Source organism: Hypanus sabinus, chromosome 18 (assembly GCF_030144855.1).
Source record: "Hypanus sabinus isolate sHypSab1 chromosome 18, sHypSab1.hap1, whole genome shotgun sequence".
Classification (NCBI taxonomy): Eukaryota; Metazoa; Chordata; class Chondrichthyes; order Myliobatiformes; family Dasyatidae; genus Hypanus; species Hypanus sabinus.
Genome location: NC_082723.1, coordinates 17,100,350 through 17,126,461, shown reverse-complemented (window position 1 = coordinate 17,126,461; position 26,112 = coordinate 17,100,350). Strand labels below are relative to the sequence as shown.

Sequence of the window (26,112 nt, the reverse complement as noted above, 5' to 3'; positions counted from 1 at the left end):
AAGATTAATACATAGATAATGGGATTACAAACATACACATTTCAACTGAACATGAAAGAATACATAAGCAATAGTTACAATATAAATGAGTCTTCCCAAATCATGGACGATACAAGTAACATATAAACAAAGCAAACCTAGGTATATCATAATATGTATTAAAAAAAAACAAAAAAGAGAAAAAGAAAAAAAAATTATGCAAGAAAAACTAATCTAACAATAATAACTAATAAGGAAAAGAAACAAAAAAAGGGAAAAAGATAATGAAAAAAGGGCTGTTTATAATATCTAACAAGAATACAAAATCATCAGTGTCGTCAACTCTGATCCTCTCAACATATATAAAATCAAAACTGGAAAAACAAATAGGATTGGAACAGGGTCATATTACATCATATGAAAATATTGAATAAATGGTCTCCATATCTTTTCAAATTTAATAAATACAACACTTCTAATTTTTTCTAAATTTAGACATAACATAGCTTGAGAAAACCAATGAAATACAGTAGGAGGATTAATTTCTTTCCAATTCAACAAAATAGATCTTCTAGCCTTTAATGTAAGAAATGCAATCATTTGACAAGCAGAAGAGGATAAATGGACTGAGTCCATCATTGGTAAACCAAAAATTGCAGTAATAGGATGAGGTTGTAAATCAATGTTCAATACCGTGGAAATAATATCAAAAATGTCTTTCCAATATTTTTTCAAAAGCGGACAAGACCAAAACATATGAGTTAAAGACGCTATCTCAGAATGACATCTGTCACAAATAGGATTTATATAGGAATAAAAATGAGCCAATTTATCCTTGGACATATGAGCCCTATGCACAACTTTAAACTGTATTAATGAATGTTTAGCAGATATAGATGATGAATTAACTAATTGAAGAATTTTATCCCAATTCTCGATAGGGATAGTAAGGTTAAGTTCTCTTTCCCAATCATTTTTAATCTTACAGAAGGGCTCTGAAAGTATCTTCATAATTATATTGTAGAGTTTTGATATTACCCCTTTCTGAGAAGGATTTAGTTCAAACAAATTCTCCAAAATACCTGAAGACACAAGATTTGGAAAGGTAGGAAGTACAGTATTTAAGAAATTCCTAATCTGTAAATATCTAAAAAAATGAAATCTGGGCAAATTATATTTATTAGATAATTGTTCAAAAGACATAAAACAATTATCCAAAAATAAATCGGAAAATCGTAGTAATCCTTTAGTCTTCCAAGCTGAATAAGCTTGGTCTATAATAGAAGGATAAAAAAAGCAATTGGATACAATAGGAATATTTAAAACAAACTGAGTCAACCCAAAAAATTTCCGAAATTGAAACCATATACATAAAGTATGTTTAGCTATCGGGTTGTCAATTCGTTTCTGCAGTTTAGAAAGAGCAAAGGGAAGTGAAGACCCTAAAATAGAACCCAATGAAAATCCTTGTACAGATTTATTTTCCAGGTTCACCCAATGAGGGCTAAAAGATAAATCCCAATCCTTTAACCAACATATCAAATATCGGATATTGACTGCCCAATAATTAATAAAATCTAAAATTAGGCAATGCCAATTCACCTTCCTTCCTTGCCTTCTGTAAATATTTTTTACCTAATCTAGGATTTTTATTCTTCCATATATATGAGGAAATTTTTGAATCAACATTGGCAAAAAAAGATTTCGGAATAAAAATTGGTACCGCTTGAAATATATATAAAAACTTGGGTAAAATAACCATCTTAATAGCATTAATCTGACCTATCAGAGATAAAGATACTGGTGACCATTTAGTAAACAAACATTTAATCTGATCAATTAGGGGTAAAAAATTAACCTTAAATAAGTCCTTATAATTTTTTGTAATTTTAATCCCTAAGAAATAAAAGAGTCATTAACTAATTTAAAAGGTAAATTTCCATAAATTGGAACCTGTCTATTTAAAGGAAACAATTCACTCTTATTAAGATTAAATTTATATCCGGAAAAATTACTAAATTGAGGCAACAATGATATAACTTCAGGAATGGATTTCTCAGGATCAGAAATAAATAATAATAAATCATCTGCAAATAATGATAGCTTATGTATATCCATCCCACGATTAATGCCAAAAATGTTCTGTGATTCTCTGATAGCATTTGCCAAGGGTTCTAAAGCAATATCAAATAATAATGGACTAAGAGGTCAGCCTTGTCTAGTACCCCGAAATAAACAAAAAAAGGGAGATCTTTGATTGTTAGTAAACACCGAGGCTACTGGAGTATGATATATCAGTTTAATCCAGGAAATGAATGTCGGACTAAAATTAAACTTCTCAAGCACAGTAAATAAGTATGGCCATTCAACTCTATCAAATGCTTTCTCCGCATCTAATGAAATGACACATTCTGAAGTGCTATGTGAAAGAGTATAAACAATATTCAATAATCTCCTAACATTGAAAAAAGAATAGCGATTTTTAATAAAACCAGTTTGATCTTCCGAGATAATTTGAGGTAATACCTTCTCCAGCCTGGATGCCAGTAACTTGGAAAAGATCTTGGAATCTATATTCAATAAAGATATTGGTCTATAGGATGCACAGTCAGTAGTGTCTTTATCTTTCTTCAATATTAAAGAAATGGAAGCTCTATAAAAAGATTGTGGCAGATTACCCAATCTAATTGCTTCTTCAAAAACCCTGCATAATCAAGGAGAAAGAGTAGAGGAAAAACATTTAAAAAATTCTACTGTATACCCATCTGGACCTGGTGCTTTCCCAGAATTCATAGAGGAAATAACCCCTTTAATTTCTGCACCCGTAATAGGAGTTTCTAATATTGAAAGATCATCTGATGATAATTTTGGAAAATTCAATTTCCCAGGAAAATCACACGTATTATAATCACGAGGGAATTCAGAATGATACAGGGAGGTATAAAAATCTTGAAAAGATTTGTTTATCTCATCATGGTTTACTGTCAGATCTCCATTCTGCTGACGAATCTTAGTAATTTGGCGTATAACCAAAGCATTCTTCAATTGACTAGCTAACAGTTTACCCGATTTATCACTATGTATATAAAAATCAGACCTGATTTTCATTAATTGATTTTCTTTTTTTTCTCAATCTTTTTATTATTATTAATAATATGGACAAAATACAAATGATATATTAATAAAGAAATAACAAACATACAAATTCCATTACGGATGAAAAAAGACATAAACAATGGTTACAGTATAAATGAATTTACCAAAACATGAACCATACAGTATATGTATGAACATGGTAAGTCTAGATTTACATAATATATGATATAAAAAAAACAGAAAAAAGAGAAAAAAAAATATATAATGCAAATTAGCTAATCTACTAATCTAATGAAATCTACTAATCTAATGAATCTAATAAAGAAGAAAAAAGAAGCAAAAAAAGGAAAAAAAAAAAGAAACGCTAGAAGAAAAAAAAGGGCTGTTTATAATATCTCACAAGAATACATAATCATCAATGCCGTCACTTCCGGTCTTCTCAACATACATAAGCTAAAAGCAGGAAAGTCAAATGAACTTGGAACAGGGTCATATTACATCATATGAAAATATTGAATAAATGGTCTCCATATCTTTTCAAATTTAATAGAAGTACCAAATACAGCACTTCTAATTTTTTTCTAAATTTAAACATAACATAGTTTGAGAGAACCAATTAAATACAGTGGGAGGATTAATTTCCTTCCAATTCAATAATATAGATCTTCTCGCCATCAGAGTTAGAAATGCAATCATTCGACGGGCAGAAGAAGATAAATGCAGTGAGTCCATCATTGGCAAACCAAAAATTGCGGTAATAGGATGAGGTTGTAAATCAATATTCAAAACCGCACAGATAATATCAAAAATATCTTTCCAATATTTTTTCAAAAGCGGACATGACCAAAACATATGAGTTAAAGACGCAATTTCAAATTGACATCTATCACAAATAGGATTTATATAAGAGTAAAAATGTGCTAATTTATCCTTGGACATATGGGCCCTATGTACGACCTTAAATTGTATTAATGAATGTTTGGCACATATTGAAGATGTATTAACTAATTGAAGAATTCTATCCCAATTCTCACTAGGAATAATAAAATTAAGCTCTCTTTCCCAATCCTTTTTGGTCTTATAAAGGGGCTCTGAACGTATCTTCATAATTATATTATAAAGTTTTGAAACAAGCCCTTTTTGAAAAGGGTCTAATTCAACCAACTCTCCAAAATATCTGAAGGCACAAAATTTGGAAACGTAGGGAGTACAGTACTTAAAAAATGCCTAATCTGTAAATATCTAAAAAAATGAAATCTAGGCAAATTATATTTGTTGGATAATTGCTCAAAAGACATAAAACAATTGTCCAAAAATAAATCAGAAAATCTTAGCAATCCCTTAGTTTTCCAAGCCGAATAAGCTTGATCTATAATGGAAGGGTGGAAAAAGCAATTAGATACAATAGGACTATTTAAAACGAATTGAATTAACCTGAAAAATTTCCGAAATTGAAACCATATACGTAAAGTATGTTTAACTATCGGGTTGTCAATTTGTTTCGGCAATTTAGAAAGAGCAAAAGGGAGAGAAGTCCCTAAAATAGAACCCAGAGCATAACCTGATACAGATTTAATTTCTAAACTCACCCAATGAGGGCCAAAAGATCCACCCCAGTCTTTCAACCAACATGACAAATATCTAATATTAACTGCCAAATAATAAAATCTGAAATTAGGTAATGCTAACCCACCTTCCTTCTTTGTCTTCTGTAAATATATTTTACCTAACCTGGGATTTTTATTCTGCCATATATATGCGGAAATTTTTGAATCAACATTAGTAAAAAAAGATTTCGGAATAAAAATTGGTACAGCTTGAAAAATATATAAGAACTTAGGTAAAATAACCATCTTAATAGCATTAATGGTGACCACTTAGTAAACAAGCCTTCAATCTGATCAATTAAGGGTAAAAAATTAAACCTAAATAAATCTTTATGGTTTTTTGTGATTTTGATCCCTAAATAAATAAAAGAGTCATTAACTAATTTAAAAGGTAAATTTCCATATATTGGGACCTGTCTATTCAAAGGAAACAATTCACTCTTATTAAGATTTAACTTATACCCAGAAAACTCCCTAAATTGAGCCAGCAATGATAAAACTGCTGGAATAGATTTCTCAGGGTTAGAAATGAATAATAATAAATCATCTGCATACAAAGATAACATGAATGTCTGTCCCACGATTAATACCCAAAATATCCTGTGATTCTCTGATGGCAATTGCCAAGGTTCTAAAGCAATGTTAAATAGTAATGGACTAAGAGGACAGCCTTGTCTAGTGCCCCGAAATAAATGAAAAAAGGGAGATCTTTGATTATTAGTAAACACTGAGGCTACTGGAGTGTGATAAATCAATTTAATCCAAGAAATGAATGTCGGACTAAAATTAAACTTCTCCAACACATTAAATAAGTAAGGCCATTCAACTCTATCAAATGCTTTCTCCGCATCTAATGAAATAGCGCATTCTGAAGTGCCATGTGAGGGAGTATAAACAATATTCAGTAATCTCCTAACGTTGAAAAAAGAATAGCGATTTTTAATAAAACCGGTTTGATCTTCTGAAATAATTTTGGGTAATACCTTCTCCAATCTGGATGCCAGTAACTTGGAAAAAATCTTGGAGTCTACATTCAATAAAGATATTGGTCTATAGGATGCACAGTCAGTAGGGTCTTTATCTTTCTTCAATATTAGAGAAATGGAAGCTCTATAAAAAGATTGTGGCAAATTCCCCAATTCCTCAAAAACCTTACATAACCAAGGAGAAAGAGTAGCGGAAAAACATTTTAAAAATTCTACTGTATACCCATCTGGACCTGGTGCTTTCCCAGAATTCATTGAGGAAATAGCCCCTTTAATTTCTACATCCGTAATAAGAGTATCTAATATTGAAAGATCATCGGATAATAATCTTGGGAAATTTAATTTCCCAAGAAAATCACACATGGTATTACGATCCTGAGGGAATTCAGATTGATACAGGGAGGTATAAAAGTCTTGAAATGCCTTATTTATCTTATCATGGTTAACTGTCAAATTCCCATTCTGCTGACGAATCTTAATGATTTGACGTTTAACCAAAGCATTCTTCAACTGACTCGCTAACAGTTTACCTGATTTATCACTATGTATATAAAAATCAGATCTGGTTTTCATTAATTGATTTTCAATCGGAGATGTAAGTAATAAACTATGTTCCATTTGAAGTTCAACCCTTTGTTTATAAAGCTCCTTACTAGGAGTGATCGAATATTTCTTATCAATCTCTTTAATTTTATCGAGCAATAAAAGAGTTTCCTTCTTAATGCATTTTCTCAAACCAACGGAGTAAGAGATAATCTGTCCACGTATATACGCTTTAAAAGTGTCCCAAAGTGTTCCGCAGGAGATATTATCCGTGGAATTAGTTGAAAAGAAGAAATCGATCTGTTCCTTCATAAATTTTATAAAGTCCGAGTCCTGCAGTAAGGTAGAGTCAAATCGCCATTGTCTGGCATTAGAAACTGTATCCATAAATTTAATAGAAAGTATTAATGGAGCATGGTCAGAGATAGCTATAATATTGTAATTACAACCGATTACCGATGGAATAAAACAAGAGTCAATAAAAAAATTATCAATTCTCGAATAAGAATGATAAACATGTGAGAAAAAAGAAAACTCTTTGTCGTTAGGATGCCGAAATCTCCAAACATCAAAAACTCCATTATCAGTCAAAAAGGAATTAATACAAGTGGCCGACTTATTGGGTAAAGTCTGAATAGATAAAGATTTATCCATCAAAGGATTTAAACAACAATTAAAGTCACCACCCATTATTAACTTATATTCATTTAGATTAGGTAAAGAAGTAAATAAGGACTTTAAAAAATCAGGACAATCCACATTTGGAGCATAAACATTAACCAAAGTAACCTTTTTATTACAAAGTAAACCCATAATTAACAAAAATCTTCCATTTGGATCTGAAAAGATATCGTGTTGAACAAATGCAATAGAGGAGTCAATAAAAATTGAAACTCCTTTTACTTTGGCGTTCGAATTTGGATGATACTGTTGATCCCGCCAAAACCTAAAAAAGCGAAATTTGTCCTCCTTCCTCACATTAGTTTCTTGTACAAAAATGATATGAGCATTAAGTCTTTGGAATACTTTGAAAATCTTCTTTTGTTTAATCGGATGATTTAAGCCATTAGTATTCCAAGACACAAAATTAATGGTCTGAGCCATAATTCTAAAATCAACCCTTTGGTGTAGAAAGGGTTAACCAACTTGTAAACTCATGCACCCAGAAGAGGAACAAAAATAAAGAGCGGACCTGGAAATGACGACAACACAGACATATTTGAAGTTCAAAAACAGCCCAAATGTAAAAACTAAAACAAACTGGTGAAGGAAAAATAAAATTAGAAAACAGTCCATCCCCCCACCCCCACAAGAAAAAGAAAGAAAGCCAAAATATGGCTTGAAAAAGGAAAGGATGAGACTAACTCTATCCCCATCTCAGCGGAAGACCACTCCGTAAATAAAGGATATATATATATATTTAAAAAAACCATCCCGACTTTAAAAATTAAAGTCGCTATACTAAAAACCATACTTCTAAATATAGTTAGTTGTAAAAAATAAGAATATAGTCACTAAAAGCTTATAAATCGGGCAATAGCCCAGACAAAACAAAAAATATTTAAGCAATGATAAGTGATGCATTGTAGGAAGAAGACGAGAGAAAAAAAATAACGCCATCTTAAACAAAACCAAAGATGTTTTTCAAAAAACCACCATCTTAATCAAAAAGAATTCACCTTCAAAGGGTTAAAAATATACCTTTGGAGGAACAAAATTAATAGTCAAGAATCTAGTATAATGGTTAAAGTGCATAAAACAGAGCAATTGATATGACGAAAACACACTTTAACTTAAATATAAAGTATAGGATAAACCTACACCAATAACCAGAGGTTAAATCTGGTTTAAGAAATCGAGAACCATCTTACAGGATCAGAATCATTCATTTATTAGAAACTGGTGTCTGTAACAGTAGGGAAGTTCTCATCCAGATAACTTCTCGCTTCGGATGTAGAAAGGAAAACCTGATGTGGAGCATCTGGCAGAGAAATTCTAAGCTTCGCAGGGTATAGGAGCGCAGGTTTCAAATTTTTCTCATAACATTCAGCCATCAGCGGTTTGAAAGGAAACCTTTTTTTTTCATAAGATCAGGACTAAAATCTTCAACCAAACGGAAGTAGTGACCTTGAAATTTAACCATACCTGCCCGCCGAGCCGCACGAATAAGTTGTTCTTTGTTGTGTACATAATGAAACCGGACAATTACAACCGAAGGTTTAGCTGTAGCACTCGGTGATCAACGCTGAATTCTATGTGTGCGATCCAATAATGGAGGATTATTTGGGAAAATCGACGGAAACGCTTCTTTTAATAGTTGAGCAAAATATTTTGAAGGGTCATCTTTTTCTATGCCGTCTGGAAGACCAAGTATACGTAGGTTCTGTCTTCTGGACCGATTCTCAAGATCGACACTCTTGGCTTTAAGTGTTTCCACCAGTTTAATGGTCGAAATTAAATCCTGTTGCAGTTTTTCAATAGTCAAATCTCGTTTCCGAGCGTCTTCTTGCAGAGATGCGATAAGAGCTTGCTGCTGGTTAATTACTGAATCCGTCTTAACCATATAATCTTGAAAAGCCTTTATATCTTGTTTAAAAAATTGTTGTAGTTCATCAATTTTTTTGTCCAAAACCTCCATAAACAATTCATAAGTTAATTGAGTGTGTTGTGGCTGAGCCTGCTACTTTCCATTACCGTTCGGATTGCGCCCAGGTTCTCATCCTTTAGACCCAAGAGACATTTCTGTTTGCATATCCTCAAAACTTCACAACAAACTCTTAACAGTAAGTTAAAAAAAAATAGCAAAGAAACTTTTGGTGTAGGTAAAAATAAGCTGGATAAGGGTGATCAAAGGTTAAAAAAAAAGTAAAGGTTATGGAGCGAATCCAAAACAGTACTCACTCCATGAGCGTCTCCTGCTGACTCCTTATTTTCAATCGAAGATGTAAGTAATAAACTATGTTCCATTTGAAGTTCAACCCTTTGTTTGTAAAGCTCCCTACTAGGAGCAGTCGAATATTTCTTGTCAATCTCTTTAATTTTATCAACCAATAAAAGAGTTTCATTCTTAATGCGTTTTCTCAAACCAATGGAGTAGGAGATAATCTGTCCACGTTTATATGCTTCAAAAGTGTCCCAAACTGTTCCGCAAGAACTATCATCCGTGGAGTTGGTTGAAAAGGAGAAATCGATCTGTTCCTTCATAAATTTAATAAATTCCGGATCTTGCAGTAGGGTAGAATCAAATCGCCATTGTCTAGCACTAGAAACTGTATCCGTAAATTTAACAGAAAGTTTTAATGGAGCATAGTCAGAGATGGCTATAATATCATGATTACAACCAATTACCGATGGAATAAAACAAGAGTCAATAAAAAAATAATCAGTTCTCGAGTAAGAATGATAAACATGTGAGAAAAATGAAAACTCTTTGTCCTTAAAAATGTCAAAATCTCCAAATATCAAAAATTCCATTATCAGTCAAAAAAGAGTTAATATAAGTGGCCGACTTGTTAGGTAAAGTCTGAGTAGATACAGATCTGTCCAACAAAGGATTTAAACAACAATTAAAGTCACCACCCATTATTAACCAATATTCATTTAGATTTAGGTAGAGAAGTAAATAAAGACTTAAAAAAATCGGGATAATCCACATTTGGAGCATAAACATTAACCATAGCAACCTTTTTGTTAAAAAGTAACCCAGTAATTATCAAAAATCTACCATTCGGATCCGAAAAAATATCGTGTTGGACAAATGCAATCGAGGAGTCAATAAAAATTGGAACTCCCTTTACTTTTGCATTCGAATTCGAAAGGTACTGTTGACCCTCCAAAACCCAAAAAACAATGATTGTCCTCTTTCCTCACATGAGTTTCTTGTACAAAAATAATATGTGCATTCAGCCTTTGGAATACTTTGAAAATCTTTTTCCGTTTAATCGGATGGTTTAAGCCATTAGTATTCCAAGAGACATAATTAATGGTCTGAGCCATATTTCTGAAATCAACCTTCTGGTATATAAAGGGTTAATCAAATTATGAACTCATGCACCCGGAAGAGGAACAAAAATAAGGGGCGGACCTGGAAGAGACAACATCGCGGACATTTTATTAGCTTAATATCAGCCCAAATGAGAAAACTATAAAAAACTGATATAAAGAACATAAGGTTTAGAAAAAAAAGCCCCACCCCCAACCCAAGAGGAGAAAGCTCCTCCCCAGCCAGGAGAAGGCTGGGAAAAAAGAGAAATGAAACTAAATCTACCCCCATATCAGCAGAAGGCAACTCTGTATATAAAGGAAAAAAAAAGATCCACCCAAACTCTAAAGAAATAATGACCACTATACTAAAACCAAACTTCTTAATATAATTGCTAATAAAAAAACAAAAAGAATATAATCACTAGTAACTTATAAATCGGGTTAAAACCCAAACAAACAAAAAAAAATTTTAAACTGTGATAAGAAATGAATTATAGGAAGAAGATGAGAGAAAAAAAATGGCGAAATAAAAAAAAAAGCCAAAAATATTTTAGAGAAGAAACCGCCATCTTAGTAAAAAAAAAATTCACCTTGGAAGGATTAATAATAATGACCAAAGATAAAGTACAGTGATTAAAGTAAGTAAAATAAAAAGATTAGTATGTCGAAAAAAAAGTTTAACTAGAGTATAAAATATAGAGTAAACCTACACCAATAGCCAGAAACAAAATCTGGTTTAGGAAACAAAAACCATCTTGCAACAATCAAAATCACTCATTTATTAGAGACGAGAATCTGCAGCAGTAGGGAAGTTCTCATTCAGAAAGCTTCGAGCTTCAAATGTAGAAAGGAAAACACGCGGAGATGCATTTGGAGGCGATATTCTGAGCTTCGCAGGGTATAAGAGCGCAGGTTTTAGATTTTTCTCATAACATTCGGATATCAGAGGTTTAAAAAGAAGCCTTGTCTTCATTACTTCTGGACTAAAATCCTCCACTAATCGAAAATCAAATTCTTGGAATTTGACCATCCCTACAGGCTGAGCCACACGAATAAGTTGCTCTTTAACATGCACATAGTGAAATCGGACAATTACCACTGGTGGTTTAGCTGAAGCACTTGGTGATCGACGCATAATTCTGTGAGCGCGATCAAGTAACGGAGGACTGTCTGGGAATACAGAAGGGAACGCATCCTTTAAAAGTTGAGCAAAATACTTCGAGGGGTCCCCTTGTTCAATACCTTCCAGGAGACCAAGTATGTGTAAGTTCTGTCTTCTGGACCGATTTTCAAAGTCGACACTCTTGGCTTTAAGTGTTTCCACCTGTTTAATCGTCGAAGATAATTTCTGCTCCAGTTTTTCGATTATCAAGTCTCGCTTCCAAGCGTCCTCTTGCAAAGTTGCGATTAGAGCTTGCTGCTGGTTAACTACTGAATCAGTCTTATCCATATAATCCTGAAAAGCCTTTATATCTTCTTTGAAAATTTTTCGTTGTTCTTCAAATTTTTCATTTAAAACCTCCAATAACATTTCATAAGTCAATTCAGTGCGCTTAGGATCGGTCTTTTTCTTCTTTCCGTTCCCGTTAGAATCTTTCCCAGGGTCTCACCCTTTAGATCTCAAAGCCATTTCTGTACTCATTTCTTCAAAATTCACAATAAACTCTTAAAGTTAAGTCCAAACAAGTAGCAAGAATCTTTTGGTGTAGGTAAAAGTAAGTTCAATAAGGGTGATCATAGGTTAAAAAAAGTAAAGGTTATGGAGCGAATCTGAAACAGTGCTCACTCCATGAGCGTCTCCTGCTGACCTGCATGTTCTCATTTTGGCTCTTTTTGATTGTTGGGAATGTCAACAAGATGAGAGGTTATTGATCACTTAACCCAAAGATTCGTGTATTCTGGTAATTGCTTACAAGAGGATCTCGAGAAAGGTTCTGCTTAATTTCATGAAAGTGGCTGAATGGTAAAGAAGTGGATTTTCAAATGTAGCTAGAGCAAATTTTTTTAAAAGTATGCAGTGGTGCAGATTATGGAGGAAGCAATTAAATATAATGGGCAGGTGTTTGAGATGAGAATATCTTGATCAGTTGTTACAATTTAGTACATCTCTTGCCCCAAGGGATATAGTTAATTTGTTTTATTAAGTTTAATTGCATCAACAAAAAATAATTTTCTAGCATGGATCCCACCAGATAGCCCTTAATTTGCTCACGTATTTTGTTTTGTTTTGAAAACTGAAATCAAAGTTTTATGTCCATTAGAGAAAGTTTTAAAGTATTGCAGTTGAGAAATTAAATATACCACAACGCCATCAGCTCTGGGAATGGAAAGATGAAAACTAACAGATGTTTGTGCCATTAGTTTATCAATTCATGATATTTTTTGGCTATGATGTAATCCTATGTTGAATGCAAATGCACTGATTACGCGACTGTTGTTGGTAAAATCTCAGATATCAATCAAGTGGCTTGCAGGAGTGAGATTGGCCTGTTGAGTAGTGTAGCAACAACAACTTTGCATTCAATGTCAACAAGATACATGAGTCCTCATTGAAGGTTCAGTGTTGGAAAGCGTGAGCAGCTTCAAGTTCCTGGCATTATCATCTCAAAAAATGTATTCTTGGCCCAACACTTCGAAGAAACCTCAAAGAAGGCATGCCAGTGGCTCTACTTCATTGAGTGTGAGGATGCATGGTATGTCACCAAAGACTCTTGGAAATTTTTGTAATTGTACAGTAGAGAGCACTCTAACTGGTTGTATCACTGCCTGGAGTGGAAGCTCCAATGCTCAAACGGCTGCAGAAGGTTGATGACTTAACCAGCATAATCAAGGACACAGCCCTTCTTGCACCTTCAAGAAGCCTTATTTCAAGAAGGTGGTATCATTCATTAACAGTCCTCACCATCCAGGATATGCCCTTTTCAAGTTAATACCATCAGGACCGGAGATACAGGAGCATGAAGACTCACATTCAATAATTTAAAAACAGCTTCTTCCTCTTTACCATTAGATGTCTGAACAGTCCATGACACTACCTTGCTCCTTAGGTTTAACATTTTATTTATTCCAATGAGGTCATTGCTTATTGTTATGAATTTTAGTGAATACAGTCCCAGAGCCATTAGACGCTCTTCATATGCCAAGCCATTCAATCTTAGAATTATTTTTGTGAACCTCCTTTGAACCCTCTCCAGTTTCATCATATCCTTTCTAAGGTAAGGGGCCTAAAGCTGCTCACAGTACTCTAAGTGAGGCCTCACCAGTCCTTTACAAAGTCTCAGTATTACATACTTGCTTTTATATTCTAGTCCATTTGCCTTCTTCACCACAGTCTCAAACTCTATTTTCTCTCCGTTTAGAAAATAGCCCTTTCATTTCTTCTACCAAGATGCATGACCATACACTTCCCAACACTGTATTCCATCTGCCATTCTTTGCCCATTCTCCCAATCTGTTGAAGTCCTGTAGCCTCTCTACTTCCTTAAAATTCCCTGCCTTTCAACCTATCTTCATATCGTCGGCAGACTTTGCAACCAAGCCATCAATTCTATCATCCAAACCATTGACATATAATGTACAAAGAATCAGTCCCAACACAGACCCTGTGACCCTCTGGTCACTGGCAGCCAACCAGTAAAAGCTCCTTTTATTCCCACTCTTTGTCTCCTGTCAATCAGCCTCTGCTTTATCCATGCTAGAATCTTCCCTATAATACAGTAGGATCATTGCTTATTAAGCAGCCTTGTGTGGCACCTTTACAAAGGCATTCTGAAAATCCAAGTACACAATATCAGCTGATTCTCCTTTGTCTATCCTGCTTGTTATTTCTTCAAAGAATTCCAGAGGATTTGTGAGGCAAGATTTTCCCTTGAGGAAACCATGCTGACTACAGTCTACCATGTGTCCTCAAGTACCCTGAGAGCTCATCGTTAATAATCAACTCCAACATCTTCCCAACCACTGAGGTCAGACTAACTGGCCTATAGTTTCCTTTCCTCTTCTTCCGCCTCTCTCCTTTCTTGAAGCGTGGAGTGATATTTGCAATTTTTCAGTCTTCCAGAACCAGTCCAGAATCTAAAAGATCATTACTTAAGCCTCCACCATCTCTTACAGCCACCCCTTTCAGAACCCTGGGGTGTACACCATCTGGTCCAGGTGACTTACCTTCCTTCTGACTTTTCAGATTCCCAAGAACCTTCTTTCTAGTTATGGTAATTTCACACGCTTATGACCCCTGACACCTGGAACTTTCACCATACTGCTAGTGTCTTCCACAGTGATGCAAAATACTTGTTCAGTTCTTCTGCCATTTTCTTGACCCCTCTTACTAACTCTCCAGGATTGTTTTCCAGCATTCCGATATCTACTCTTGCCTCTCTTTTACAGTTTACGTATCTGAAGTAACTTTAGATATCCTTTTTAATATTACTGGCTAGCTTACTTCCATCCTTACATTCTTAATGACATTTTAGTTGCCTTCTGTTGGTTTTTTTAAAGCTTCCCAATCCTCTAACTTCCCATTTATTTTTGCATTATTATATGCCTTTTTGGATTTTATATTGGCCTTGACTTCTCTTGTTAGCCACAGTTGTATCATCTTTGCTTTGGAATACTTCTTCCTCTTTTGGATGCATATATCCTGTGCCCTCCAAATTGCTTCCGGAAATTTCAGCCTTTGCTATTCTGCTGTCATCCCTGCCAGTGTACTTTTCTTGTCAATTCTGGCCAACTCCTCTCTCGTGCTTCTGTAATTTCCTTTACTCCACTGTGAAACTGATACATCTGACTTTAGCTTTCCCTTCTCAAATTTCAGGGTGAATTTGATCATATTATGATCACTTTCCCTTAAGGCTTCTTATTACCTTAAGCACTCTAATCATTTCAGGTTCATTGTATAATACCCAGTCCAGAATAGGTGATCCTCTAGTGGGCTCAACTCCTAGCTGCTCTAAAAAGCCATCTCACAGGGACTCTAGAAATTCCTGCTCCTGGAATCCAGCACCAACCTGATGTACCTACATGTTGAAATCCCCCATGGTCATTGTAACATTGCCCTTTCAGCATGCATTTTCTATCTCCCGTTGTAATTTGTAGGCCACATCCTTACTCCTGTTTAGGGGTCTGTATATAACTCTCATCAGGGTCTTTTTACCCTGGCAGTTTGTTGGCTCGATCCACGGTGATTCAACACCTTCCAACCCTATGTCACCTCTTTCTAATGATTTGATTTCATTTTTTGTCAGCAGAACAACATTGTCCCCCGCCTGTTCTTTCAATACAATGCGTATCATTGGACATTAAGCTCCCAGGGATAATCTTTCAGCCATGATTCAGTGATGCCTACAACATCATACATGCCGATCTGTGTCCATGCTACAAGTTCATCTACCTCATTTTGTATACTGTGCAATTTAAATATGACACCTTCAGTCCTGTATTCACACTTCAATTTTCTTGGTCTTCTAAGTTGCAACTCATCCTATTGACTGCAATTTTTCTCGATCAACAGTCTCTCCTCACTACATATTGCCTCTGTTTGTAAACCAGCTACCTCATCTTCACTAATATCCACCTTCCTACAATACTTCTTGCATTGAAATACAGGCAACTCAGGACATGCTCAATCTTTTGATTCTTTTGATTCCTGCCTCCACAACCTCTCCACTAAGTATTCTGGTACGCTGGTTCCCATCCCCCTGCAACTCTAGTTTCAACTCCACCGTGCAACTTTTAACAAACCTTCCCAGTAAGATGTTAGTCGACCTCCACTTCAAGTGCAAACCGTCCATCTGTACAGGTTGTACCTTCCCTGGAAGAGAGCCCAAAAATCCAAAAATCTTATGTCCTCCCTCCTACACCAACTCCTTAGCAACATATTAAACTGTATAATCTTCCAGGTTCTGACCTCACCAGCAATTGGCACAGGTAGCAATCCTGAGATCACAACCCTGGAGGTCCTGTCCTTTAACTTAGCACCCAACTCCCTGAACACCCTATGCAGAACCCCATGATTTGTCCTACCCATGTCATTGGTACCCATAGAATCTCCTGTCCGTTCCCCTAATGATTCCCCTATAACCACAGCATGCCTCTTCTTCCCCCTTCCCTGCTGAGTTGCAGAGCTAGGCCCAGTGCCAGAGACCCGACAACTGTGACTTTCCTTTGTTAGGTCAACCTCCCTGTCCTCCCTATTTCCCCCCCCCCCCCCCCCCCACAGCAGTATCCAAAGTGATGTAAGTAATATACCCGTTATTGAGTGGGATGGCCACAGATGTTCTCTGCACTGGGTCCTTAACCCCTTTCCCCCTCCTGGCTGCTGCCCAGTCTCTTGTGTCCTGCACCTCCGGTGTAACTACCTCTCTGTATGCCCTATCTATCATTCCTTCAGTCTCCTGAATGATTCAGAGTTCATCCAGTTCCAGCTTCAACTCCTTAACACGGATTGTTAGAAGCTGCAGCTGGATGCACTTCTCGCAGTTGTAATTGTTAGGGACACTGGAGGTCTCCCTGCCTTCCCACGTCCTGCAAGAAGAGTGTTCAGCTATCCTGCTTGGCATCTCTATTGTCCTAGCTGAACAGATAAAAGGCGGGGGGGGGGGGTGTGAAGCTTAACCTAGAACCTTTCTTTTCTTTGATTTCTCTGACTGAAGCCTCAAAGAGCTAAAGCTCCAAGATGACCACTCTGATTCTGTCCACTCAGAAGATGGCCACTGCGGTTGCCCTGCTTTCCTTTAATTTGCCCATGCTAATCAATCCCAAATTCCAGATTGGTCACTGGTCAAAGCTCTTCTGTAGAGACCGGTTGCAGGCTTTTGTACTTGGGGAGTGCACCTGAGTGAAATCCCCTCCTCTCAAAACTTCCGATGTCCAGATTGGTCACTGGTTGAAGCTCTTTCCTGCTGTAGCAACCCACTGCCTGCTTTTTCATTCGGGCTGTGAACCTGGGTGAAATTCTCTGCTTCCAATGTCCGGATTGATTGGTGGTCAAAGCTCTTTTTCTGGAGTATCTGGATTAATAGATTGAAATAGCTTTAATTTTGCATGATACTGAAGGTTTAAGTATATGACCAGGATATTTTGATTTTAATTTTCCAATTTCTTTTATTGAAAAATTAGGGAATAAACCCAGCTGAATTACTGTTTGAAAAGATATTGAATCTAAAAATAGAAACTATATTACTTATGAAGCATTTTGTTTTCCTTGCAGACAAACCAAAATCTCCGGATAATACAGGTGAACCGAAGGTTAGTAAATTTATTGTACTGTTATTCTACAATAACCCTTTAAGTAGTCACAAGTTCTCTCACTAAGTGGAGATTATGCTGTAACTACCTAATGTTCAAATACAAGTTTACTTCTCAGTTTATTCCCTACAATGAGTTTAGCTGACAATACCCACTATTCGAGTGGTGGGTACCCTCTCCCTACCAAGCCAAAGATACTTCCAGGCAACAAAGTAATTTAAAAATACAGTTCATTTATTTAGAGTGCTACACATTCTAATCAAAACAACACTCCTAAGGCACATTTAAAATTCACAGAGGATTTCTGTCTTAAACATTTCCAAATTGCCAACCATTTCTGAAATATAAACAGTTTCCAAAACACATAGCATTTCCTAAACATAAACTACTTTTTATACATAAAGGATAAAAGATTTTCAAAACACATGTTGGAATAAAAAGTGTTAGGAACTAAAAAGACATACCACGTTGCAGACAAACTAGTTGTCTTTCTCAGAAACTGAGTCTGGAGGAATGGAGTCTAGTTCATCCCATGTTTCTTTCATGGATTCTTCTTGATGTCTCAGTGTGCCTGAATTGCTGTCTACAGTTATCCCCTTTTTTCTCTTCACCTGCATATGTTATTCCCTCAGATATCCTTTTGACACTAATGGTCTAAAAGCTTTTTTTGCAGACATACAGTACTGTGCAAAAGTCTTGGACGCATATGGAGCTCACATGTCTAAGATCTTTGCAGAGTGTGTATTTGTCAATGTGGAGCAAAGGATGTTGGGAATGGTGAGGGTGGAGCGCTGCGGGAGGCGTGTGGGACAGGTGGCAGAGGAGGAGTGCCAGGTATGAGGGAGTGGCGTGGGTGCAGACTCACCCAGCCCTGAGACACCAGGCTAGATTACTTGATTCCAAATAATTGTTTTATTGATCATTAAAGAATATCTGATGCTTCCCTCTCCATTCCCTTTTTTCCTACCATGATTTCCCTCTTCCTGTCCCCTTCCCACTCTCGGGTTACAACAGAGATCCTTACCAGAATCCAGTTTATCATCACTCACGTGTATTGAAATTACGTTTTTGTTTTGCAACAGCAATGCAGTGCAATATATAAAATTATTGCAGTACTGTGCACAAGCCTTAGGCATCCTAGCTATATATATAAACCTAAGACTTTTGCACAGTTGTGCCAATATTGATGCTTGGTTCAAGATTAGTACGGAGCTGGAGAATGACTACTTTATCATTAATTATCGCTTTCAAAGGTTTGGAGGTTCCAGTGCAAAACCATTGAAAAACGATAACCCACTGCTTTTATTCTAGGCAGCGAGGAAAACAATCTCACTACGGAAAAATAATGCATCGTATTCATTCATGGTAAGTTGAAGGTACTTATTAAGCCAGAATCTGTATAGAGTTATGTAAAGAGGCAAGTTGCTTAAACCTGGTGTGTTTTTCTCTTAAACAGTTCTCATTTACCATCAATACTGATGAAGAACAAGGACTTTATAGTCTCTACTTTCATAATTGCTACAGCAACAAAACAGCATCTCTTCGGTCTTTCAAATTTGACATGGATGTAAGTACAACAAAGACCTTATTACTCTTTATGGAGCATTGAAGCTATAAGAGACTTAAACAAAATTGTCAGTATTTTGTTTAAAGCACCACCTTTTAATAATCAAGTGAAAGCATCTATGTACATTTAAAATTGCATCCATTAAATACAAAAATAGAAAATGCTGGTAATAAATGAGGAATTCATGAGCATGAGAAGTTTTAAGTTACGGATTTTCATTAATTATCCTGTTTAAAAGGTTATTCTGCCCTTATCATTAATTTTATATATTTTATTTATTTTCATTGCATTTTGGTTATCTTTTAGTTTGGATTTAACATTTTAAATTTAATTCCACAAAAACACTGCCAGATGATGGATCTCAACCTGAAACGAAGACTGTCCATTTTTCCTTCTACAAATACTGTCTGACCCCCTTAGTTCCTCTAGCAGATTTTTTTTTAGTTTGCTCCAGATTCCAGGGTCTTGTTTCAATTTCTTCCATTTTGAAACACTGCCTACGTTCTGGTATCTTACCTAGATAAGCTATTCTTGCTTGTAATAATGTTGTTGAATAGCACTTTTGCAGGAGTAAAGGAAATGCTTCTTTTGCAACAGCTCACACTTTCTAAAGGAAGCTGTTGTATTTATTTCAGAACAGAGGTTGAAAAATTAGACATTTGCAACACAGAAGACTGAAGATGGTGATGGGAGTGGAATCTCATTAAAACCTACCAAATATTGAAGGGCCTGGATAGCGTGGACGTGGAGAGGATTTTTCCATTAATGGGAGAATCTCAGACCAGATAACAGCCTCAGAATCAAATGACATCCCTTTAGAACAGAGATGAAAAGGAATTTCTTTAGCCAGAGGGTGGTGAATATGGCACTCATTGCTGCAGATGTCTGTGGAGGCCAAGTCATTGGATATTTTTAAAGCTGAAGTTGATAGGTTCTTGATTAATAATGGCGTCAAAGATTGCGAGGAGAAGGCAGGAGAATAGGGTTGAGGGGGAGAATAAATTAGCCACAATGAAAAGGCAGAACAGACTCGATGGACAAATAGCCTAATTCTGCTCCTGTGTCTTAGGATCTATAATATGAATATAAAATCAAAAAAAATGTTTGCCTGACTAATCCCATTTTCCTTCTGATGGTATGTTATACTACACCCGATCTTAATCTTGATAAGTATTAGAAGTGGTACGAATATTAATCTCTGCCATCCCTTCAGATATTGTTACCATACTCTAACCATTCTCTGCAATAAGGAATAAGTTAATCTACCAATCACACTAAATTTGTATTCCCTAAAAAATGACTTCTCCACTAAAGGAAATGTCCATTCTGTTGTGACTTTTATTACTTATATATTCTAACTGAATAACCCCTCATCGTATGTTCTTCCAAAGAAAAGAAGTGCAGAACAGCCAATCTCTGCTCAGAATTATGGATCTGTTGCTTCAGCAATAACCTGTATGATTTTTCTTACAGATTACAATAGTGGAATACAACCCCGGCAGCTACTTGTCTGCAGGGGAGATCCCGCTCCCCAAGCTCTACATCTCTATGGCTTTCTTCTTCTTTTTGGCTGGAGTTATCTGGGTTTATATTCTCCGAAAACGCAGGTACCATGCAATTCCTTGCGCTATTGGACAGTAGGGTTTGCAATGTGTAACTAATCATGGATTATAGAAACATAGAAAAGCTACAGCATAATACAGGCCCTTCAGCCCACAAAGTTGTGCAGAACATGTCTCTACCTTAGAAATTACTAGGCTTATCCATAGCCCTCTACTTTTCTAAGCTCCATGTACTATCCAAAAGTCTCTTAAAAGACCCTATCGTATCTGCCTCCACCACTGTTGTGGGCAGCCCATTCCACGCACTCACCACTGTCCGTGTTTAAAAAAAAACAAACAAACTTACCCCTGATATCTCCTCTGTACCTACTCCCCAGCACCTTCAACCTGTGTCCTCCTGTGGCAACCATTTCAGCCCTGGGAAAAACCTTCTGACTATCCACATGATCAATGGCTCTCATCATTTTACACACCTCTATCAGGTCACCTCTCATCCTCCGTCGCTCCAAGGAGAAAAGGCTGAGTTCACTCAACCTGTTTTCATAAGACATGCTCCCCAATCCACGCATCTTCCTTGTAAATCTCCTCTGTACCCTTTCTATGGCTTCCACATCCTTCCTGCAGTGAGGCGACCAGAACTGAGCACAGTACTCCAAGTGGGGTCTGACCAGGGTACTATATAGCTGCAACAATCAGGGTTATACTATTACAATCAGATTTATTAGATTTGGCCAAATAAAGCATTCAGGACCCAATTTCATAATTAGATTCTGTAAATGTTTGATTAAATCATTCTGTTTTGAATTTGGTACCTTGATATTTCTAAGTTTGCAGTGAGCTACAACAAGCTGTATTAATGAGGTGGATAGGAGGAGGGTTTTTTGTGGTTTACTAGAATTATGAGGTATGGTGTATGATCTTAAAGTGCTGTCCAGTAAATTAATAAATTACTAATTAAATGTAAGGCAGGGAGTGACCCCTGGGACTGCAATATCTGTTGCCATTACTAGGCCTATCTGCAAGGCTTTTCCAGGAGTATTTGCTTTTAGCAATTTGCAATATCAAGTCTTTGTTAATAGGCTACTGAAGTGTAGTTGCCTCCGTGGGTTTTAGATTTTTTCCCCCCTAAATTACTTGTCATTTTCATAAAAAATATTTCCCCTGGAAAATACCCTACAGTATCACTTATTTTTAATATTGATATTCCTGGCAATGTGCCTCACTCTTTCATCTGTTTAATGTATTTTAATGTTAAAGAGCATGTATAGGCAAGGTGCATTTGGGCTAGAATAGTAAATGCAATATCATAACAATTTTTCAATTTCACAGACTTGCCTAATTACATTTTGGATAACAGATCATGTTTAGATTAAGAATTTTACAAACTGGCTCTGATCTGCTCTGGATGAAATAATTTTGCTATATATGCCATCAATTTGTTGATAGCAGTATGTGATCAGTTATAGAGTCATAGAAAAGTATGGCACAGAAAAAGGCCCTGTGGTCCATGCTGAAACCGTTTAAGCTGTCTATTCCCATTGACCTGCCCTAGGACCATAGCCCTCCACCCCCCTACTATCCAGGTACCTATCCAAACTTCACTTTAACACTGAAATCATTTCACTACGTTTTCATTGATCTACTCCCATGGTAAAGCTTCATTCTGCTCTGTTGTTTAAAGAATATATGGACACAGTGAGTGATAGAGAAATTAGAGGTAAGTTTGCAAAATTGTACCTTGGTAAGTGTCATAAACATATGAAGTGAATTTTGAAGGAAATTTAATACTAAAATGTACATAAATCCAAATTTGAAGGTTAAGACATTTTGCCCCCAGTACTTAATGGTATTTCATACATGTACAGTAGTTGCATAGATAACGTATGTGGGAATCTGTATGTAGAATCAAATATTTATATTGATGTTCACTATATATAGAATCAAGGACAGTATTAAATCAGCAATCAAATGACCAACTAAACAAATCCTTTCTGTGAAGATAATGCCCATATCCTTCCATTTCTCTCACCTTCACATGCTTATTTAAGTCTTTCTGAGAAATCTCTAATGTATCCGCCACCCACAGCAGTGCATTTCAGGCACCAACCACACTCTGTTTTTAAAAGAAACTTGCCCCTCACATCTCCTTTGAACTTATCCCCTCTCGCCTTAAATGCATTCCCTCTGGTGTTGGAGATTTTGCCCCTGTCTACTCCATCTGTGCTTCCCTTAATCTTGTAAACCTCCATCAGATCTGCCCTCAGTCTCTGCTGCTCCAGAGAAAACAGCTCAAGTTTGTTCAATCGCTCGTTAAAGCACATGCCCTCTAATCCAAGCTGCATTCTGGTAGATCACTTCTGCACCCTCTCCAAAGCCCTAACATCTTTCCTGTAGTGGGGTGGCCAGCACATTATGCAATACTTAAGGTGTGGCCTAAATTGAGTTTTTAAAAACTACAACACAGCTTCCTGACTTTTGAACTCAATGCCTCGACTAGTAAAGGCAAGCATGCCATATGCTTTGATAATCACCCTAACAACCTGTGCAGCCACTTTCAGGGAGCTATAAACTTGGACGTCATGATCCTGCTTGTCATGAACAGGCATTGTGAATGTGAAATAATCTGGTGTTGGCTAGACATTCGTTTTCTGATCATTATTCACCATATGCATTCTTTTTATTTAGCAATGATGTGTTCAAGATCCACTGGCTGATGGGTGCGCTAGCATTTACAAAGTCCCTTTCGTTGGTTTTCCATGCAGTAAGTCACCTATATCACAGTACTGTTGAAATAATGATGAAGGTTATATTCCCTCCAAATAAAATCAGTTTCTGAATTGTTTAACATGTGCTTTTTAACAGATTTGTTATAGATAACAAGCTGTCATTTTGTATATAATGTTGGGCTTTTCCCCTTAAGTACTTTATTGGTAAGTTCTTTCTCTTAATGATACAAATTTGAGGATTTGGAAGAGTAAAGATTTTACCTTTAAAAGTTATTTGCTTTGTTAGCAAGAAGATACAGCCTGGAGTTGATTTGTTTATTTCCATTAATTGTGTCTCTACCCAAGACCCATAAGAACAGGAAATGCCGGTCAGGCATTATCAAAAGGAGGCATAAATCAACAGTGATCTTGAATCAGAACTGAATTATAACTTAATTGAGGCATCCAATATACTTGCTTTTGAATAAAGTTACTTTGTTCATCTATCAATAGAATCTGTCAGTAGAATCAATAATACTATCAATAGAATTGGGAGAGTTTTGACAGAGATTTTCCTCACAAAAATGTATATTAAAAGCATTCAGTATTTCTTTCAGATGTCATTGTTTAGGTAAATGGTGTAATTCTGCTCCTGTGTCTTATGGTCTTAAAATAAATTATTTTTTTCTCTCTCTCAACAGATTGATTATCACTTTATTTCAACTCAGGGTTACCCTATCGAGGGTTGGGCTGTGGTGTACTACATAACACATTTGTAAGTGGTTTCTTATTGCCTTGCATAAATGGAATATACTTAATAGGCACAGGACCCAGAGGAGCTGTGTTTTCATGTGCTAGGTGATTGTTGTATGCAAGCTTACACACATCAGAAGCAGAGAAAACCCAAAGAAGAAATGTTATCATGTAAAATTTTATTTGTACTTTGTTATTCTGATTGACTTGGGTCAATAAGTGCAATTAATTTAAATTTCCTGAATAATTGCATTCTAAATTTTTGAATGGTGAGCATATTGGTTTGTATTGCAAAGAAACATAGTTATTGACAGTACATGAAAAATTCTGTAACACCTGGCAGGGAAAAAAGATGGTTCAATATTTCATGAACCAAATCCTTTATTAGAATTAACCTGGAGGTCTCAAGATGGCACTTATGGAGTGAAGTGGTTTTAGGCTTTGCTCCAATCCTTTCACTTTTTTTTAACCTACAAACACCCCCTAATTAATCTTTTTGTACCTGTTCTAAAGGGCTTTAAACATATGAAATTTTTTTCAACTGTTTGAATCATTTTCAACTCGCTGAAATGTCTAAAGCAAAGGGATCGAAACAGACGAAAGAACCGGTAACTTTAGAAGCAATTGCGAATCTTATGGACGACAGACTTGGAAAACTGGAGAGTAAATTAACCGCAAAGCTTTCTACGTTCGATGAAATTTTAAAGACATTTGACGCAAAACTTCAAGCACTTACACTGCAGTCACAAAAACAACAAGCAAGTATTTTAGTTCTTGAAGAAGCCGCTCGCCAGAGAGATCATATAAATGAAACTTTGTAACAACAGCAAACATTGACTTCTCAACAGATGGATCGTTATGAATCTAAAATCACTGATCTTGAAAACCGCTCTCGAAGACAAAATCTTCGGTTAATTGGGATTCCGGAAAAATTTGAGAATGGCGATCTCACTGTGTTTTTTTCCAAATTTTTAATGGATGTTTTTGGCTCAGAAGTACTGGATTCCCCTCTAATAATCGACCGTGCACATCGCATTTCTCGTTTTCATTCAGGTTCAAGTTTGAAACCACGACAAGTAATTCTCCGGATCCATTATCCTCATACCAAAGAGCGTTTGATTCGGGCTGCAAGGAAAAAGGGTTTGATCAGCTTTCAAGATTTTAAATTCCGTATTCTGGAAGACTACAGTCCCGAAGTTTTAAGGGCAAGAATGGCTTTTAAATCGGTTATGTCGGAAATTCATAAGAAAGACTACAAGCAAGCGCTGTTATTTCCAGCACATTTGAGAGTTACTCTCCAAGACGGAACTTATCGGCTGTTCAAATCTCCAGCGGATGCTCAAAGATTTCTTGAAGAATAACATTTTATCGGGTTGACTAATGTAATAATTAGTTTATAGATTTGGATCTTTTATAAACTGATGTTTTGTTTTATGTATGGCTTACATGTATTTTTTATACATGGTAAAAGTCCGTTTTTGGTTTATTCTGAGTTTGTTATTTTTTCATATTATTAATCTGTTAGTTTTGAAAGTAATTTATTAGGGTTTTCTTTTAAGTTCGTATACACTTTTTAATATTTTTAACATTTAAATATTAAGATTTTTAAAAAAAAATAAAATGTCATTTCTTCTTCCCGAAAGACCTTAGTGCTTGGAACGTCACATCCGTTTTGATGTGTTTGAATAAGTTTCAAACTTTCTTTTAAACCACTAATTCAATAATATTCATTAATGGGTTTTATCATTTTAATTTTTTTTCTAAATCCTTTTGTTTTTTATATATATATAATACTAATTTTATATTTTAATTTTTGTTATACCAACCCTTTCTTATAATATGTGTGGTTTGTATCTTTTATTCAACTTTTTTGTGTTTGAGTCGCCGTCTTGAGACATGGGGGTAATTTTAGTGTTAGATTGCTTGCTTGCCTCTTTTTGGCTTTTTTCCTGGGGTTTTGAGGGTGGAGGGAGGGGGATTTTTCTTCTTTCTTTTCTTTTTGCTTGCTTTATGCTTAGTTTCACTTCATGGGCTCATATGAAACTACAAAAATGGTTGCAGTGCCGTGACTTCCGGTTCCTCCTT

At 35.9% G+C, this 26,112-nt stretch overlaps 1 protein-coding gene across 1 annotated transcript in view; it reads left to right on the top strand.

The window, feature by feature from the left end:
* Positions 1-26,112, top strand: part of gpr107 (G protein-coupled receptor 107) — a 135,201-nt gene that overhangs the window by 21,664 nt on the left and 87,425 nt on the right. Inside the window, exons 6-11 of the mRNA XM_059993731.1 lie at positions 17,403-17,440; positions 18,752-18,805; positions 18,897-19,007; positions 20,481-20,614; positions 23,255-23,330; positions 23,976-24,049. Coding sequence (XP_059849714.1) covers positions 17,403-17,440; positions 18,752-18,805; positions 18,897-19,007; positions 20,481-20,614; positions 23,255-23,330; positions 23,976-24,049 — 487 coding nt within the window. The remainder of the gene's footprint in view (positions 1-17,402; positions 17,441-18,751; positions 18,806-18,896; positions 19,008-20,480; positions 20,615-23,254; positions 23,331-23,975; positions 24,050-26,112) is intronic.